The following is a 20,981-nucleotide window of genomic DNA, read 5'->3' on the forward strand; positions in this document are numbered from 1 at the left end:
ACAACAGTGTATTATTTTTTTTGTCAGGCTGCTTTTAACTGAAAAGTCTTGAAACAAAAAGAAAACCATTAAAGAGCTTTGGGACAAATCATCCTGACAGGACTTGGCAGATGTGCTCTTACTGTGCAAAGTGTAAACAGCCATTCTTTGGAGAAATGAGAGAGTTCCTTAGCAACGTGAATTCAAGCATACACTGAGGACTGACGTTGCTGGCAGTGACTTACATTTCAGCCGAGACAGAAACTGTAAATAACACTTTGATACAAGGGCAGAAAGGTGACAACGGAGCCAGTAACAGTAAGTTCACAGGAATCTGCTCCCTTGAATTCCTGAGGGCTTTATCACAAGTCACTGGTGGGAAGTGAAGTTTCAGTATTTTCAAAATGTGTGCACAGGTGCAGGACAAAAAACAAGAGAATATAAGAAACAATACAAAGAGGCTTTATTTGTCACATTAGAATTACAGTTAAAACCAGTCCATCTTCAGATTAGGAAATAATCTAAAAATGTTTGCACTGATAAAAACTTTTAAAACATATCTAGGCAGCAATTTATAAAACAATGTATATAAATTAGAGCTTTTATTTGTTTTGATATACTTTCTGTCTTTTTGAACTGAAGTATTTTTGTCCAAGTAAAATATAGTTGCAGAGACATTTTAAAGGTTTAAGCCCTGAATTCACAGCTCCTACAACATATTACAAAAGAACACATGTCTAAGTGGATAAGTGGCAGTGCCAGATGATTAATCAGGAAGGTCAAGTCAAACATTAAGAAAAAAACACAAGATATCACAGTATCCTTGACAGTTTCAATGTGGTGTCCTTCAAAAAAATGCAATCAATAGTATTTCTTTGCTAACAAAGGACAAAGACAAAGTTATTGGTTGGCATTGACAGCTACTTTAAGCACATAAATTTAAACCTATTAATGATAATCATGACCTCCTGTGTTACAACTTCAGCCAAAACACTCACACATAGTCCACATTTGATGATGCCGTTCTTGCAGGGGCAAACTTTGCAGGAATGTAGGGTCTGCTGTCTTTTGGGGGACAGTTGTTGCAGAGCAGGCCTCCTCCTAGCAGCAGCAGCCCAGCGGACCCCCAGCCGATGTAAAGCGCAGCTCCAAGCTCTCTCCTCTGAGCTGCGATCACCAAAGGGTTGTAAAAGTCCCTGATCACTGCATGAGCAGACCACGACACCGGGATCAAGATCAGAAAGGCTGCGATTATGAAGATCACTCCAGAGACGATGCACGCTTTAGCTTTGGACACTTCATCGTCCATGCAGTTGGTACACTTCCCTCCAACCACAGCCATGAGGACGCCAAACACTCCAACTATCACAGAGATGACCACCATCGCCCTGGCAGCCTGTAGGTCTTGAGGTAGAGCTAGCATGGAGTCGTACACCTTACACTGCATCTGGCCTGTGCTTTGAACCACACAGTTCATCCACAAGCCTTCCCAAATGACCTGGGCAGTGACGATGTTTGCTCCAACGAAAGCGGTGACTCTCCACATGGGAAGAGCGCAGGTGATGATGGTGCCAAGCCAGCCGATGAAAGCAAGCAGCACACCCATTATCTGCAGGCCCTGGGAAGCCATACTTATTCAGCTGTCATAAGCCCCAAACTTTGTCTCTCTTTGAAAATATCAGGTCTTGGAGATTGCTCAAATCCTGATGAAAATAAAGCAATTTTTCTAAGATCCTTTTAATGCTGTTTGAGTAAGTGTTAGCTTTGCTGTGATGGTCCAAGGTCCGCTCTGTGAGAAGATACCTGCCTCCTTTTGTGATTTGAACTCTCAGGGTGGAGTTTCTTTGCTCCCAGACAAAAGAGGGGAAGATGAGAACTGATATCCACAACCCTTGTTTTCCCTCTGAGTTCATTGTTCCCACACAAACACGGTTTGTTACCCCAAGCAAGGATTCCAGACTGGGAACAATGGCTGTGGATCCACCTGTGCTCACATGCTCATGCACACGCAAACACACGGACCCAGTCACTCAGGTCAAGCCTTAAGCAAACACAAACTCTTTGTCTTTTCTTTAGATTTAGATTTTTCTCTGAAGGCAGATAAAGATAAGGCCTTATATCTCCATTCAGCAATTGAGAATTTACCTTTGCTATTTACCTTTCTTTTATTTTCTCATTAACATCACAATCATTATATCACTTTGAACATTTTAGCCATATGGTACTGTTTTAAAATCTTTTAAGGAAACGTGCTTTAAATATACCAATGTATCCTTAGATAAAGATGTCAGGATCCAAAAACTTGAGAGGGACTGGCTGCAGACCGTACTTCTCTGACGGACACTCTCACCGATCATTCATCTGAGACACCGTGTATTTTAGAAAGGAAGTGTTGCAATTTGCCAGTTCAATGTATTTCCAGTTTTAGACTCATACACAACATCTGGAAGTTACATTTATAAATTAACCAGAGTGCAATCATTACAGACAAGGCAACACTTTAAAACCAAAAAGAAGGGTCAGAGGTCTAATCCAGGAAAAAATAATGAATAGATGTGTTTAGGAAGTACTTACATGAACAGTTACTCGCTTAAGCTTTGTAAGCTCAAAGCTACAGTAGCTACATAATTACCTTTACTAAGTAAGCCAATAGGCTAAGTTAGCTTTAGCAATGTGATCCTTAGCAAAACAGTGAAAGCTAAAGTAGCTACATAGATACCTATTTACATAGCTATTATAGCATAGCTCTGTTAGTTAACTTAGCTTTAGTAACATGAGCTTAAGCAAACATAGCTAAAGGTAATTTAGCTAGTAAAGTATAATAATATAGATATGTAGGCTAGCTTACATAGCTGCTCTGTGAGCTTAGCTTTAGCTACAATAGCTTGTTAGCTACTTAGCTCTGTTATTTACAGTTAAGTTAGCTTTGGCAATGTGATCTTTGGCAAAAGTTGCTAAAGCAAATTTAACTACATAGATAAAGTAGATACATAGGTTATGTAGCAGCTCTTTGATCTTATTTTAAACTACAAAAACTATGTAGCTAAGTTAGCCTCAGCAAACATAGCCAAAGCTGACTAAGCTACTGTATGTAGATTATGTAGATGCATAGCTTACTCCTAGCTGCTTGTGAGCTTAGCTTTAGCTACAATAGCAACATAGCTACCTAGCTCTGTTATCTATTGCTATATTGGCTTTAATGATGTGAGCTTTATTGAAAGAAACATAAGCAAACTTAGCATGCAGATAATGTGATATGTAGCTTACGTAGTTGCTTTGTGAGCTTAGCTTTAGCTATGGAACTACATTATTCACGTAATTTACACAGGTTATTCAGCTAATGGCACTACATAAGCTACGCTTGCTGTACAAGCATTTCTTTTCTCATAAAGATCATATAATGTTATTTATGTAGAGGGTCAATACTCTTGTCTTTCCCTTCAAGCATTCCTGAAACCTTTACAAAGAGACAGACAGCAGCATGTGTTGAATAATAATGATAATGAAGACAATAATAAATAGTGGGCTAATAATAATTATTCAGTAATAATTAGTGTATTCCCCAATAGAAATTTTTAAAAAGTAACATTTTCTTCATTGTTGTTTTCATCATGAACCATAAATGCAACAAAATCTGGTATAATCATATTTGAAATGTCAAGTTAAATTAACAAAAATAAAATGGCCCTCTTGAGGTTGATCACATGTAAAAGAATGCTCATATGCATTTATAGGTGGAGCAAGAGATGGCTTACAGGGCTTAAGCCCAGAATGTCTTCTCAACATCCCTGATGGCAAAATACATGTTAAAGAAAAGATGGTAATAAACAAAAGGATCACAACATGTAAATGTCATTTTTGTAGCAAAACAGACTAAACTCTTTTTTTTAAACTACTTGGACTTACACACACACTGTAGGGTTAAATAAACATTTCACATTGTACTGAAGGTGACCATTTTCATTAAGCATTATGGCTTCAGAATGATGGAGACACTTTGAGAACAAAGTGATGTTGGCTTTAAATGGTTTCTCTCAGAGAAACTTCGAAGATTTATGATGTATATATTTGTTTGCATTTAAAATCTAAATTGCTTGTTCATAATTATTGTGCATATAACTGCATGATAGGAAAAAAGGATTTCTAAGGGAGTAAGCCCCAGAATCCTAAGTTTGGGTTTAACCCCAGATATTTGGCACTTTTGCTCCGCCCCCTGCTTAGATCTGTCACATATGTTGACAGGTGCTGGCTGTGTTACCTTCATTGTAAGGTTCAAATGTCTTTTGTGGCTCCAGACTTTTTTTTTTTTTTCCTGAAAAGGAAGGAATTGTAAACTCAGTAATATTAACAATAAGACATTAACTTGTTCATGTAGCTGCAGTAAAAGATCAAAGCAAATGGCTTTACTATTGCTAGATTCTTAACATTTAACCTCTAAACAAATAAAAATAGGTCCTGTGAGTCCATACAAAACACTATTACCAGTGCCTGTAGGCTTACAGTTTGAACAAGACCTGTTTTTCCACCACACCTAAACCTGATCCACAAGAAAGCCAGACAATAGATGCTCTAGTTGAAGGCGTATGTGTCAATATTTTGATTTGAATAACTGTCGACTCCATATTTATGCACCAATAACAGTGTGGAAAGTCAGATAACAGTAGAAGCTGGTTCAAGTATTAGATATCTATATTTGTTTAGTTTTGGACAGCAATGCATGAATCAAGATGAATTATTCATGTTGATAACAGCTGCTGTGTAAATGTGTGAAAAATCAGAGAAGCAAAGGAGTTTTGTTATAAAATATTTATTTACAGCATATGACATCTTACTCATAGTTCATAAAAAACAACCCACACACATTTTTTTCTTAAACAAAATGTTTTACATCATTCTTTATGGTAAGAAAACACATACAAATGACTGCATCATATACAAGTTACCCAAGTCCCTCCTTGGGTGTGGTTCCTTTCTTTATATTCGATCTTTAAACACTCATGAGAAGTAAAAATCAAGGGTAACTTTTTCTCCTGTAGCTCCAGTCCCAACCCAGAAGCACCAGTTCAACTGTCCCCGAAAACACCATCAGGTCTATTTTAGACAAAGTCTTTACCGGATGCTGGTGCTGAGGCCTCAGACCTGGCAGCCTTGTACCTTGCAGTGTAGGAGTTTTCATCTTTAGGTGGGCAGTTGCAGCAGAGCAATGCACCTCCAATCAGCATCAAAGCACCTGCTCCCCACCCGATGTAGAGCGCAGCACCCAACTCTCTCTTCTGGCCACTGACCAACAAGGGGTTGTAGAAGTTTTGGATGATGGTGTGGGCCGTCCAGCAGACAGGGACGAGGACAAGGATCCCAGCAATGATGAACATCACTCCTGCTGCGATGCCCACCTTGGTTTTAGATGATGGATCTTCCACACAGTTGGTGCATTTACCCCCGGCCATAGCGAGCAGGATAGCCATAATGCCCACCAAAATGGCGACGATGGTCAGGGCCCGGGCAGCCTGGAGGTCAGTAGAGAGGGCCAGCATGGAGTCGTAGACTTTACATTGCATCTGGCCTGTGCTCTGAACGACACAATTCATCCATATGCCTTCCCAAGTGGTCTGCGAGGTGACGATATTGCTGCCAATAAAAGCACTGACCTTCCACATGGGAATGGCACACACAATGATGGCGCCAATCCAGCCAAAGATGCCAAGAGCTGCACCCAGCATTTGTAACCCAGCAGACACCATCGTGGATTTGTGGATTTTCCTCAAAAATCAAAATTCTGTCTCTGGTCAGCAGTGACTTGAAAGTTCTCTCTGTGTGCTGTAAATCCTCTCTTGAAGTGACGCAAGTTTGTGGATTTTTTTGTCTTCTGCTGTGTCGTTCGTCACACAGTGGGATTTTCTGAATGGTTGGAGATTCAGATGAGAACAGGTACATATGATCTCCTCTCTAAAAGAGGAGGGGCCAAGAGGCAAAACAGCTCACCGTCATCCGCCTTGTTCCCCAGGTTTACTCCCAAACTCAGAACCTGTTTAACCTCCCTCAACTATCCTGTGACAAACAAAACAAGTGAGAAACTGCTCTGCATGTAGCACAATATACAGGATAAAATTCATAATTTAACATATTTAAAAGCATGTCATAAAGTACTAGGCAGGAAAAAGAGGATTTCTTTATTTATTATGTGCCTTTATTTTCCCTCCCCCATACCCAGTTTCACCTGAAGCAGCAGGAGGGTGGAGCGACATCCTGAGTGCAAGGTGACTCAGTCTGTTTTGAATGATAGTAACAGGAGACTGACCAAATATGGTCATGTGCTCAGTGATTTTATTTCCATTACACCCTTAGAAAGTATGGATATCATGCTGTTTAAGTTCAATTAGTGACCTTTAACGCCCCCACTCACCTGTGTTCTAGCAATTTTATCCGTCAAAGACTATTTACAGGAAATGTGTCTGCTTTTTAATTTATCCTAAGAATGTTTTGGACACATGTTGACTGTTGATCAGAAATGAAAGCACTTTGATCAAAGTCAGTTTAATTTTATGTTTTTTAATAATTTAAATACTATGCTAAGACCTCTACCTGAACAAGGAGGAGGACTTGGCCTTAAAAGGCACACATAGTGCCCCCAGTTGCCCCAAGATCTTGAGAAAGATCTTTCAAAATTACTTCATTATCGTGGGAAGGCTGTTTTTTGGCAAGAAAAGAGATAATGAGTTGAAATATTACTAAACTATTTAAATTTCTTACTCTGTTTCACAGTAAAACAGAGTAAAATGAAATGTAAGGGCTGCATTTCTACTAAATACTTTAAATATTTCACAGACATTTTGACAACTTTTTTTCCAGACACACTTTCATGACCCACTGGAAGCTGCTCCATGACCCACTTTTGGGTCCCGACCCACCAGTTGAGAACCACTGGTATAAGAGACCTGGTCAATTGGGTCAACTGGGTCATGTGGTTTGGTTCGCTTCCACATTGCACTTTGTCAAATGAACAAAACCATCTGGATAAAGTCAAACAGTTAAGCGTTTGTAGAGGTGTCAGCCCAAACAAACGATAAAGAAGAAAAGATGTATGAGGAATGGCTTTTAAATAATGAGACTGGGCTCATGAGGATAAAACCACATGGTCTGAGTCACACTGAGTGTTATATATCATGGTCTTCATGCACCATTGCCGTAAGTTTCCAATAAGTGACATCTTTAGTTCACTGCTAGCTACTAATTGAGTGCACGTTTTTGCTGGGGTGTCAGAAAATGATCAGTTTAAAGTTGAGTAATTTTCTAAAAAAAAAAAAAAAACTGGGTTTCCCTCAATTTGTTCAAAAATGTCTTCATAAATTTTCATGTGTTCTTCCCTTTGAGCAGGAGTCAGAGGTTTTGGGACAACTTTGGCCCACACTTTTGTCATGTTCAAATTTTCATGCAAAATTTGCCAAACTGTCTTTTTATGAATGAGACCATTTCTGCTATCATTTTTATGCTGAGTCGTGGATCATTTTGCACAATTTGTGTCATCTGATGTGCATGGGCGCCTAGAACGTTCATTGTCTTGGACATCCTCTCTGCCTTCACGAAACCTTTCATGCCATTCAGACACACCTGACATGCAGTGTTCCCCAAACACCTCAGTTAATGTATGAAAAGATTCAGCTGCTGTTTTGTTCAATTTCAAGAACAGAAACCGGAAAGCCTTTTCCTTCTGCAGGCAGATTTTATAACCACATAAACAAAGAAACAACACCAAATTTATACTGTCTTGGGATTTGTGCTTTTGCTTTGATGCCATTATGAGCAGCAAGCGAAGCAGCAAGGTGTCCATCATGTTATTCTTTACATAAGATTAATTAATCAGTACCAAAGAAGAAGGCAAGCCAAAATGAGAGCCAGATGTTACACAGAATATAATATGCAAGTATTCAGTATTTACTTGTCTGGTCATTGGCATATTTTCTGCTGGACATTTTGACTCGTTATATTTTTTTCTGCCAGACATCAGCTCTTGAAACTGGCCAATGACTGGCAAATGCCGGCTAATGGAAACTCAGCTGTGTTTAAACTACTCCTGCTTTGTGAGCAGAAGTCCAAACTGATTTATTTTGTTCTTGCCAGGATGTTCTCCCCAGTGACGCTCAAACCCTACTGAAAATGTATACTGTGTGTAAATAGGAAGATAACCCTCAGTTTTAACTTGATTTTTAAAAGCGTTGAGCATTACAAAGTCAAAGCATAATATTGCACAACAGGGGTTTGGGTCATGGCACAACAAAAAAGTCAGTCCTAAAGGGGGCTAACAATGTAGACCCTGGCAGTTTTTGTTCTTTGTGAAATTATTTTGTTTTGTGTGAAAAGAAAAATAATGAAAGCAAACTAAACCACAATAAAACTAGGATGGTGTGTTATGGAAAGCTTATCCCACTCAAATGCATCCATACCCATTTACCTGCCGAAGCAGTGGGAGCTAAGGACTTGTACACACGTAGCTGGGATCTGGGAAACCGCATATATTTTTATACGTTCAGTCCTGTCATCTACACAAAACTGCAGTTTTACGTCACTAAAAACGATCTTTTCTGAAAACTTCGGCCAAAGTGGAGCTTTTGGAAAGCTCTGGTTTCGTGGTTTCATGTGTACGCCGGAAAATAGAGTTTTTGGTTCTCAAACGTCACAGCTTTCGCCATGTTTGAATTTCTGGCGGAAGAGACAGAATTACGGAAGTTCATTCTGATTGGCTGGCACGGGTTTCACATCTGAAAAACACTGCCATCTATGGGTTTGGCATGCTAGAGCAGCATTCAATAGCGGATTTGCCAGTTACGCGTGGATGAAGGTTTTTTTTGTAAAGGATCAGGTGTAGTCCAAAGTATTTTTAAAAAGGAATGAAGGGGGGATATTCATTTTAGAAAATACCCAGCTACGTGTGTACAAGGCCTAATTGGGGTTAAGGGTCTTGCCCAAGGACACAACATGTGACTGCAGGAGCTGGAGACTGAACATACAAACTTCTGATTGCGAGACAACTAACTGAGCTGAAGTTGCTGGATTAGCTGTAGAAAAGCATCAGTTTTATCAGAATTGTGCCCCATTTTTTATTAAAACAAAAGCAAAGCGCTTCACCATCAGCTTTTCTTGGTGGAGAAGACGTTTTTGCCATTCTCCCAAGTTTGTTTGTCAAACTGAGGTTACTTCTGAAGCTGTCTTATTGCCCTGATTGGCCTGTCATGAATGTGACAGAAAGACAGACGGTTGTCCAATGTCTTTCTAAGAATTTTTTGAAACTTCCTGCCCTTCTCAAACGTTCCCATTGGGGCCTTTCCCAGATGAAATATATCCATGCAATGGATATATGAAACCATCTATCTGGTGTGTCAGGTTAAAAAAGGCAGTTTGTGACATTTTGTGTTTCTATAAACCTGATGGAGGCATTAGCTGCAATCTTAAAATTCTCATCTCCAAAACTAAACTGACTGTTGTTTTTTAATTTTCTGTTAAAACAAACAAAAAAACACTTGACTTTGTCTCATGCTGTCAACAACCAGGATGAAGACCACCAATCACACTTTGAGATTCTGTAATATATTGCATTTTTGTCATGGACACAGCTTTAGAAACATTTTCCCTCTCTGGTATAACCCAGACTGAGCCTCCCAAAAAAATCGGAATATAAATGAAGACTCAGAGGTAAGGCAAAAACAAAGACCAGAGCAAACATGCCTCTACTACTGAAAGGAATATAGCATGTCCTCTGAGAAACCAATATGAAAGCATAGTTTTCAAGAAAGAAAATAAAGAGATCGTGTGAAATATAGACACTGGGTGTCTGTTTAGAGCTGTCTGTGTGTCCTGTGAATGAAACTGAAGGCTGACTGTAAAGTGAACATACCAGTGTTTGTTCTCTGAAGATCAAAAGAAAGAAGGATGTTCTTGAATTTTATGTCAAACTGATGTGGGCAGTGTGGGAAAGGACGACAGAGTAGATCCATTGTCAGTGCAAGTGCTATGATTTACCACTATCTGACATGTCCACACTTTACAACCCTTATGTTATAACCCTGCACACATAAAGAGAAAATGCTGGACTCTCTGAAGTTTGAATCCTCTTGTCTGCTGTGCTCTGATTTGTCCAAAGGGAGGCAGCAGCTTCTTCTCTCAGCTCTCCTGTCAGCACTCACAGAGTGGGTGTGCATTTTCTGAAGTGCCTACTGTGACATTAGCTGGCCTGAATTTCCCTGACAGAGTCAACAGTGACGCAGAGGAAGCAGAACCGATACTAACACTGAATCAGTCTTTTTAAAAGATGCAGACAGTAACGGTTACAGTTAATATAAAACTCATCACTTGTTTATCAGTCAGCCCTTGTTGCCTTCTCTTTACACTGACAAGAAAGAGTATTTCATTTGCCTTGTCACTGTTAACTTGAAAAAAAAGACTTTACGGCAGTTTACAATATTTCTGGAAGCAGTGAAACCCAAGGCTCTTGACCTCTTTGTCTGACTTGTTACTGAGTAACACAAGTGTCCATTCGTAGGTAAGTATTACCTAATAAGACTGCCAGTGGAAATCCCCAATCCCGTCATTCTTTTAAACAGGAAGCTTAAAAGAAATGCTGCTGATTGGTACACAGATTTTTCAATGTATTAATTAATTAATAAAAAGATTAAAACTGTCAGAGTTAAACTGACACCTTTACAGTGTTTGTTTAGGCTCACAACACAGCGTGTTGATTTGGCTTGTTTTGGAGAGTACACTTATTATGTGTCATTATTAACTGCGTTTGGGGATAATTACTGACTCCTCCTAACACCAGTGTTACTTTACACAGCAAAATCCTCAGTGTTAGTTCATTTCCCATAGTGCTAAACTTAACATGCTCGCAAGTTTCTATAATCCTCACAGGTTTCAACTTAAATGAACACTTTAGAGAGTGTTAGCCTGGTTTAGAAGAGTTTATTTGACAGGGGCCATGCACAACACAGCATAAAAGTCAGCTAATTTACATCTGTGGTTCACTGGCAGGAAGATGTAAAAATGTACACTACAAAGGATTAACACAAAACAAACTCAACAACAACAAAGAGTTAAAATTTTAACTCTCTTTAATTTTTATCACTCAGTTGTATTTTGTCACATGTTGAGGTGTACTTTTAACACAACGTTTGATGTCTGTTCTTTTTGGTTATGAATTTTAAATGTCTCCATCATCAATTCTTGATGATTGCCACCTCATGTTGACTTTACACACACAGAGGGGTTTCCTGTGGCACAAATTAAGAAAAGCTTCAAACTCTCAGGTTATTCTCTTGATAAAGGAAATTCCATCATTTTTACTTCTGCTCTACACATTTCCATCAGCAGAAACTCACTAACAAAGTGGGTAACTTCACTGATGGTGCAGAAGCATTTAACATAAAAAAACAACAGCACTCCACCAGAAACATGAGCAAAGGAAAGCAGGAACCATTGTACAACAGGCAACTTCTAAACAGACAAGACTGCCCATAAGGGGAGGAGAAAGCTTTCTTTGGCCCAGCCAAATTGAGGGGCCTATGGAGGTCAGCAAAACAATGGTCCATTAAAAAGTTAATCTGTGACAACAGTATTATATTTGCAACCTAAATAAGAACCACTCTTAATAAAGCAACAAAATGTTTTATTATATATTATTTCATTTATTAATGCTGTAGTACAATATAGCCTTTTTATATAAACCCTTTTCTGAAAAAAAAAAAACTTTTTTGTAGTGTTAACAAGTTGGATGGGCACACTGACCCTACCATTACGAAAGTAATATGAATTTCATAGGTAAGCTGTGATGTGCAAAAATATAAGGATACCAGAGAATAAAGTAGAAGGAACTGAAATAACTTTAAGGTAGAAGTAATTAAGTGATTCAAAAATAAAGGCAAAAATGGGTTAAAAGAGGCAAAAATGGGATGAAGGCAGCAAACATGGGTTAAGATCTACAAAAAGGGGCAAAAGAAAAAGATAATATTGGTTAAAGGGATACTTCAACATTTTGGCAAATTTGCCCATTGCCATAACTCCTATAGTCTTAGTAATAGGTTCATTTCCCTTAGTTGTCGGTGCAAGCTGTTTTTAGATCTGGGGGACCAATATACCAGCTGCACAGCTAATGCTATGGAAGCAGACGGTATTTTTGGCTTTCCCTCATCAAACTCATCAAATACACAATCCAACAACTCCAAAATGCTCTCGTGGACAAGTTGTGACCTGCACATTCACCACACTATGAAATAATAACGTATAATTATGTAACATTCTCACACACAAAGCAAATACTCTGAACTATTTCTTGAGTAAACCACTGGGCGGAGTGACACAGTGCAGCAGCCATGTCTGGAGTGTAGTTCCGGCTTTGCATTTAACTTTAAAACATCTCCGTCTTGTAATGTTCCATGATTATTTCATAGCGTGGTGAATGTGCAGGTCACACCTTGTCCACGAGAGCGTTTTGGAGTTGTTGGATTGTGTATTTGACGAGTTTGATGAGGGAAAGCCAAAAATACCGTCTGTGCAGCTGGTTCATCAGTCCCCCCAGATCTAAAAACAGCTTGCACCGACAACTAAAGGAAACAAACCTATTACTAAGACTATAGGAGTTATGGCAATGGGCGAATTTGCCAAAATGTTGAAGTATCCCTTTAATTTATTAGCATAATTAAGACTACTCAATCTTTCAATCAACTATCTCAGTTTTCTCAATGCAGGCTGTGTGGTGTCTAGCATTTGACCACAAATACAAACAAAAATGCTGCCACTGTTTTGGGCTGTGTGCAAAACAAAATGTTCCAGGTTGATCTCCAAGAACAATCTGTCTGATCATCAATCTGTCGCCCGTAAACAAGGATTTCACTATGCATGCAGAGTCTGCGTGCCGCATGACTGTAAACAAATACCAAACACTGAAAATTGATAGGCTGGGCACTAGAGGCCAACGTTCAGCTTTGCAAAGTAGTTGTTCAGTCTATAAATTCCACAGACTGTGTCAAACATGGGGGCAGCTTCAGTGATGTTAACCACTGGTTTCTGAAGAGGTGTTTAGAAGCTAGATATTGCCAAGAAAATTATTCAAAATGCTATCTCCATCTATTTGTCATATCAGCTAATGCCTAATCATGCATATTTGAACAGTACTCCTAACCCACTACAACCAAAGCAGACATGTAACCCAGCCACCACTCCAACTCACCCCAACAGTTTTGAATAATAAAAATTAAGCTGTCAAAGCAGTTCCGTTTTTGTGTGAGGGTGGGAACATGTTGAGTTCTACTGTATACAATAGATGTTACGTAAACTAAATTTAGATATAGGAACTTCAGTTCGTAGCACTTCATCATGGCTTAATTTTTCAACACGGAGCAAAAGTTGCCATCTGGTGTTTTCTGTTTGTCCAAGTGCTGGTATGGCCAAATGCATCTTAGTTAAAGGTGCAGGCCACTGTTTATCAATTATTTTAGAAAACTATGTTCTGTTAAAAATAATAGAAACTACCAGCTACCCTACTTTAACACAAATGGCTCTATCAAATGAACACAAAAGTTGCATTCAAAATCCTCTAAGCCCATATATGGTCTGTGTGGATAGGTCTTAATCAGGCGTGCACATCTAGACACTGTAATTTTATTCCATTCTCCTTTGCAAAACTGGCCAAGCTCAATACGGTTGCACAGGGCTCAGACATGAACATTCCTTTTAAAGTCCAGTCACTATTTGTCTGCTGGACTGAGGTATAGGCTTTGACTTGGCCACTCCACAACATTCACCTTGTTGTGTTTAAACCATTTCTGTGCAGCTTTTGCTGTACGCTTTGGGTCATTGTCTTGCTGGACAATAAATCTTCTCTGAAGCCGTAGTTCTCTTGCAGACTGAATAAGATTGTCCTCCAGGATTTTCTTTTATTACATCTTATTCATTTTAACCTGTAGCTTTACAAGGGCTGTTGAGAGGCATCCCCACAGCATGATGCTACCACCACTGTGCTTCACAGAGGGGATGCTGTGTTTGTGGTGTTGTGCAGAGTTTGGTGTCTGCCAATTATAACTTCTTGTCTGATGGCCGAAAAACAACATTCTGGTCTTGACAGAACAAAGAACTTTTTTTTCCACTTCTTAAATGCCTTTTTGCAAATTATAGTTGAGATTTAATATGAGCTTCCTTCAACAGTGGCTTCTTCTTTGCCACTCTCCCATAAAGCTTTGACTGATGAAGAACAGCAACAGCTATTGCATGTGGAGTCTCTCCCATCTCAGCTGCTGAAGCTTGTAACTCCTTCAGAGTAGTCACAGGTGTCTTGGTGACCTCTCACCAATCTCCTTCTTGCACGCTCACTCAGTTTGTGAGGATGGCCTGATCTCAGCAGATTTACATGTGCCATATTCATTCCATTTCTTCATGATGGATTTAACTGACCTCTGAGAAATGTCCAGTGCCTTAGAAACTTTTTTGTATCCACCCTCTGACATATACTTTTCAATAACCTTTTGCTGAGTTGTTAGGAGTGTTCCTTTGTCTTTATGGTGTAATGATAGCCAGGAATGCAGATTAATCAGTGGTGGGACTTTCCAGACACAGATGTCTTCATACTACAATCACTTCAGACACACACTCAGGTGATCCCCTGTTTCACTAACTGTGAGACTACTAACACCAACTGGCTGAACCTCTGTTGGATTAGGTCAGTCACTTTAAGAGGGGCACTTATTTTACATTTCATATATTTTTATTTGACATTACTTTGTAGAAATCTGTTTTCACTTTGGCATTGAAAAGGTTTTTTTTTTTTTTTTTTGTCTAAAGAGTCAAATTATATTGACCATGATTGAATTATAAAATTAGTGAAAGGGTAAAACATCCAAGGGGTGAATAATGTTATAATTCTAATAGGAACAGTACTAAAGACTTTTTTTTTTACAAATAGCTTTATATTTACTTTCCACTTTAATGCCAAGCTATGCTCATCAGACCTGTATGAAGAACTGTGCAAAGAGGCATTGCCAAGTACGTAGGCTACTCTTTCTGTTTCAACATCACATTCAGTTGAAATTCCCGAGTAAACAGGGTCACGTTTTAAACCTTAACACTGCTGTTCATGTAAGTGTTATCAGCGCTTCTGCTGGGAATGAGACGTTGCTATGGAATATATTGTTTTATGCGTCATAAAATGATTTGAAGGTATCTTGTACTGACATCTCAAGCTTTTACAGCTATCTTTACACAAACAGTGCACTACACAGCCACATGTACTTAAATGGCTGCCAGTATTTCCAATGGTTGTGACCCTTTTCTGTCTTTATTCCATGTCTTTTTGCATACAATTGAAGTCTATAATTGCCTTGTCTGTTTGTACAACCAGTTGCAACAGGAGATAGCATGGTTGAGTATTTAGATTACAAGTTACATTGTATTGTTTGTGGACAAGAGTATTGATAAAGCACTCCCACAAGGCGATCTGTACTGTACCCAAGCACACTTCTGCCATAAAGTCCAATTTGCTGTAAGTACTGTACTGTGTCCAAGCATGCATTGCCTTGGCCATGGCACCAATGGAAGAGATGGGCTTCGGCACAGTACAGCTGCTCATGGTTTCAAACAATTGCAAGCATTAAATTTGAACATAACATAATCAATTAATATCGATTGCAACACCTTGTGTAACCCGGTACAGAAATCCAGTAGTGTTTCAGGGCAGATTTGGACAAAAATAATTAAGAATAATCTACAAAGTGAACAAAGTTGCAGTTGTTTTCTGGGTTGTTCTCCTTGTGCTGATTCTGAGACCATTTAGCGCAATAAAAAACTTGGACTTTTGGAGCCCTGCTGCGTGCAAGACGTTTTTTCCTGATCATCTTTTTCTGAGACCATCACACCAGAGCAATGTGAGTGCACGCTGGAGAGATGAAGATGCTTTGGCACAGTATGGGGCCGACTGTGAGTGTAAAAAGTCCATTTTGCTGTCTGGGCTGGAGCTGGACAGATACTGTGATTTCATATGCAAAAGGTCTATATCTGCAGCCCACATAGAAGGTAATGTTGTGTAAGTCACTGGAAGGTGCTGAGCTTTCAGCCCCAAAAGTAACTGTCTCAGAGCAGGACACACCATCCAACATACATTTAGATGTCACCGACAGGTAATTTGTTTCCCAACAGTGCGCAACTTAAAGAGAATCCACTTTGCACTTCTGCCATGCAGTGCATCAGTGTTTCTTCTTCTGGTGTGGAGGGAGAATATTCTTATAACCCTTCTCTCTTACATTTAGGTCACTGTGATCAGTGTGTTGGCAGATCAGTGCATGTACGTTATCTGAGTATATCTTGGCAGTTTACCAAAAAGATAAACCTGTTATTCATACTACATGTCTTCAGATATCCCACTTGCACATACCCAGAGATACTAAAATATCATTTATGTCTCTGCAGCTAGGAAGGAGGAAGAGTTCCCACTGTCACAGGTCAGTCTACCCACATATAACAATAACAAGGAAATGTGTTATTCCCCTGCCAACCGAAACTCATTAACCAGCTTCTGTGAGAAATAGAGAAGTTCGGTCGAACACTTTTAACTAGTTCACGAAAACAAACTCAGAAATGGGGTTAACTAAAATGTCAACAATGTGTAAAACCAAAGAAAATATGACCTGTATAAGTCACTGTAAGAATGAAGCAAAGTTAGGCCCTTTAAAAAACCTGACCAACTCACAACACATACCCAATCCCTACAAAACTAAAATTACTCTAAAGCTTTTTCATGCATGAAACTTCTGGAAATTTTGAGAAAACTTGCTGACACTATCTTCATCTGACACAAGGGTAGGGATTAACAGTGTTGGATGCTGTGATTATGTTTTCTTTTTCTCCCAAGTGGCAACCCCCTTGGTTAAAAAATGAAGCCACTGTGAAAGTGCACAATACTACAGTTCCTCAAGTAGTGTCCTCTGGAGGCCGGCTGAAGAAACACTGGAAGTTATATATACATCCTCCTGTATAATTCTGGGGTTTTATTTTCAGCTAAAAATACAAAAATAATCAAATGTCAAAGTGAAATCAGATTTCTGCACAATAATGTCAATTAAATTAAAATATCTAAGTTAAAATAAGTGACTGCACAGTCACTTTAAAGTGACCGACTTAATTCAACAGACGTCCGACCCATTAGTGCTAGTAGTCTCACAATTAGTAAAAAGGAGATCACCTGAGTGTAGTGCATGTGTGTGAAGTGATTGTAGTATAAAGACAACTGTGTCTGGAAGGTCAAGATACTGGTTAATCTGTATTCCTGGCTACCATTACACCATGAAGACAAAAGAACATTCCATACAACTCAGTAAAAAGGTTATAAAAATTTTACGTCAGGGGATGGATACAAAAAATTTCCATGGCACTGAGCATCCTGGGAAGTCAGTTAAATCCATCATCAAGAAATGGAATGAATATGGCACAAAAATAAAAAAATATATATAAAAAATAAAAAGTGAACCTCCCTGCAAATTAATGAGACTGAGAACACCAGAGAGAACTAAAGCCTTAAAGATGGATCTTAGAAATTACGACTGGGATGAGGTGTATGTTGATGATCCAGAGCTAGCATATGATGCATTTGTGTTTGCGTTCTTAAAGTTGTATAATAAACATTGTCCTATCAAAATGTGTAGGGTGAAAGATCAATATAAAGGAAAACCATGGACGACAAGAGGTCTGCAATAGGCATGTAATAAGAAAAATCAACTGTACAAGAAGTTTTTACAACAGAACACTAGTGATAGTGAAGAAAAATATAAGCGCTATAAGAACAAACTAACTACCATTATGAGGACTCAAAAAAAGGAATACTACAGTAAAATATTGGAGGACAGTAACAATAACATACAAAGAACTTGGAAGGTAATCAATCATATCATTCAGAATAAAAGTTATACACCAGAACTTCCACATTGCTTTATAAAAAACTAATAATAGAGTGGACGATTTCCAAAATATTGTTGACGAGTTCCACAACTACTTGGTAGATGTTGGTGCTTCCTTGGCAAGACAGATTATTGCATCTGATGACAAAAAAACATATGTTCATAATCTTATAAATACTAATGCTAGTTCTATGTTTCTAAGCGGGGTACTTGAGACTGATATTATTGAAATTGTAAGAAAATTTAAAAAATAAGAGATCAATCAACATATATTCTATTGATACAGTAATTATTAAAGATATTACTGATTATACTGTTAGACCTTTGACCTATTTATGTAACCTGTCTTTCCAAAAAGGAATCTTTCCTAACAACATGAAGTTAGCAAAGGTGATCCCAATTTATAAAAATGGAGATAAACACTGTATGGAAAATTACAGACCGATATCACTTCTGCCACAATTTTCTAAAATTTTAGAGAAGTTGTTTGTGAAACAATTAAATCTGTTTATTCATAAAAACAAATTATGAAGTGAAGATCAGTATGGATTCAGAGAAAGCAGAACTACTGCTTTTGCAGTAATGCAAATGGTTGAAGAAATAGCAAATGCCAATGAAAATGATGAGTGTTCTATTGGTCTGTATATTGATCTGCAGAAGGCTTTTGATACCACCGATCACAGACAGTTATTTAAGAAATTAAAGATGTATGGTATACGAGGGGTTGTTAACTCTTGGCTGGAAAGTTACTTAGGTAATAGACATCAGTGTGTACAAATTAATGATACTGTATCAGCATTTAGAAAGATTACCTGTGGTTGGGTACCACAAGGATCAGTGATTGGTCCAATACTGTTCATTCTTTATATCAATGACATCTGCAATGTGACTGATTTTTTTTTTATACGTTTTCAATTCAGGAGAGTCCGTATAATCTCAGAGGTGTTTGTAAATTTATTGTACAAAAAGCTGAAAAAGGTATGAAAAGGAGATGTGCTTCCATTGTTGGAGTTAAATTCTGGAATGATGCCAATATAAATGTAAAAACATGTAATTCTCTTTTGGTTTTCCAGAAAATGGTTTGTAAAGCTATCTTTGAAGCGTATAAGTGTGACTGATTATCTGTTGTTGTTTCTTTGCATTGCTGGAAGTTGGTAGCTTAAAAAGGTGAAAATGTAGGATAGGCTTTTATAAGCAGTTTGCTTCTGCCTATGCCTTTTCAGTCATTATTCAACACATGACTATTGATTTTGTTTGAAATGTCTAGACTGTGCAAAATGTTTGGTGTTGTGTTATGATTGAATCAACTAAACTAAACTAAACTAAACACGTGTTAATCTGCTGAGATCAGGCCGTCCTCACAAACTGAGTGACTATGCAAGAGACTGGAGAGAGGTCCCCAGCAGATGAGATTTATGGTGCTGATTGAGACTACAACAGTTAATTCATGACCAATGTTGACTACTGTGAAGATAATTGACTGAGAATTAATTGAAATCAAAATAGATTTTAAACTAAATAATTTTTTTTTTTTCAAATGGTGAAGAAAAATAACTTTTGCTGTGTATTTTTTAAAATCATTTTGATGTAATAATATCTTTTAATAAAAATCATTCTATGAACAATCCTTATCGATGTATTGCTGTGGTACAGTAAATTATTTCCTCTAAGATAATGTAGAGAAAGAACTTTGCAATCAGAAACTACTTGATTTGTTGTTATATTGTGCCTTTCCTTCCTAAACACCAAGATAGCCTCAATGAATTACCTTTATCTTATCATAGTTATTGGGTTACCTATTCTTAGTGAACGTTTTTGTGTGATAATGTTGACACGTATACGAGATAGGAGTATCACTGTGTGACGTGGTTGCAGCAGTGATCAGTTGGGCAATTAGTGCTGTTTCAAAGGATAAACCAGATTTACTTAAAGGGGACATATTGTACCCTTTTAAGACAAGTTTATATTGGTCTCAGAGGTCCCAAAAACATGCCTGTAAAGTCTGTTGCTGAAAAAACACTCTAGTATTGGATTTTTTGTCTAAAAAAAAACCCTCTTTTTCATCCCTGCTCAAAACAAGCCATTTCTCTGTCTGAAGCTTTAAATGATACTGAGCTGTCTGACTCCGCCCCTGACCATGCCACTCTCAAGAAATGAATGTGGCTTAATGGATGTGAAGGGCAGAACTTTCTTCCAAGAGGGGAGGGCAAATCTAACTCCCCACATGACAGCATGAGGGGAAAATCTGAGAACGGCTTGTTTCAGCACACATTTTCTGAAAGGTGGAGGAAAAGAGTGGGTTAGGGAATGGATTTTTCTGGTACTTGAGGGGATTGTTGACAGGCCAGGTGCACACATTTTTTTTAGAAAAGCATAAAAAAGTGATTTTTGCATAATACGCCCCCTTTAAACTAAAACACACTTTGGATTCAACCATACTCTGATTTTGTAAAAACTGTTGGTCAAAAACTACCCTTGGTTAACATGTTTTAACAATTTTCTAGGGTACTACTTGATTAGTTAAACACTTCATTTTCAAATATATATGTCTCCAATGATGTTATTTTTCAGTGCTTGCAGGCCTGCCCACAGAAATAACAGGAACTCTGAACAGCCTCATGAATGTGCCCTCCTACATCAATGAATGTTTGTTGGCCTGGCCCTGACAGACCCAGTAAAGTCTTAACATGCTAGATATGTTGGAATATAGTTGTGTAAAGTGAAAACACTGAGATCTACATGTGAATGGATTTTGGATTTAGACTGTTAGAAATTTTTTCACCTCTTTCCTGGCTGGGTTTAATTTGGGCAGGGCAAATATGTGGACTGGTGATGTCACCAGTCCACAGTGGGAAATGACCCCAGCCCTCTAACACTACAATATGAAATCACAGAGCAGTTCATCTCAGTACAGTCTGTTGCCAGCTGATGTCAGTGACTTTATTGAAAGTTAATAGTCATTTAAATGCTTTTTTTTTTGTTAATTGTGAGGTAAATTTGCCAAATCTATCAAATACAGTGTATGCACACAAAGTACGATAACAGAGATTTGAGCCAGAAAACGCTCACTTCTTG

At 38.3% G+C, this 20,981-nt stretch overlaps 1 protein-coding gene across 1 annotated transcript; it reads right to left on the reverse strand.

Moving 5' to 3' along the window:
- Positions 1-973: 973 nt before the first annotated feature.
- LOC121518845 (claudin-4-like) lies at positions 974-5,857 on the reverse strand. The gene is given in 2 exon segments (XM_041801505.1): positions 974-1,619; positions 5,245-5,857. Coding segments are annotated over 2 exon segments (1,122 nt in total). The 5' UTR covers positions 5,721-5,857.
- Positions 5,858-20,981: the final 15,124 nt, after the last annotated feature.

The sequence above is a fragment of the Cheilinus undulatus genome, linkage group 12, assembly GCF_018320785.1.
Source record: "Cheilinus undulatus linkage group 12, ASM1832078v1, whole genome shotgun sequence".
Lineage (NCBI taxonomy): Eukaryota > Metazoa > Chordata > Actinopteri > Labriformes > Labridae > Cheilinus > Cheilinus undulatus.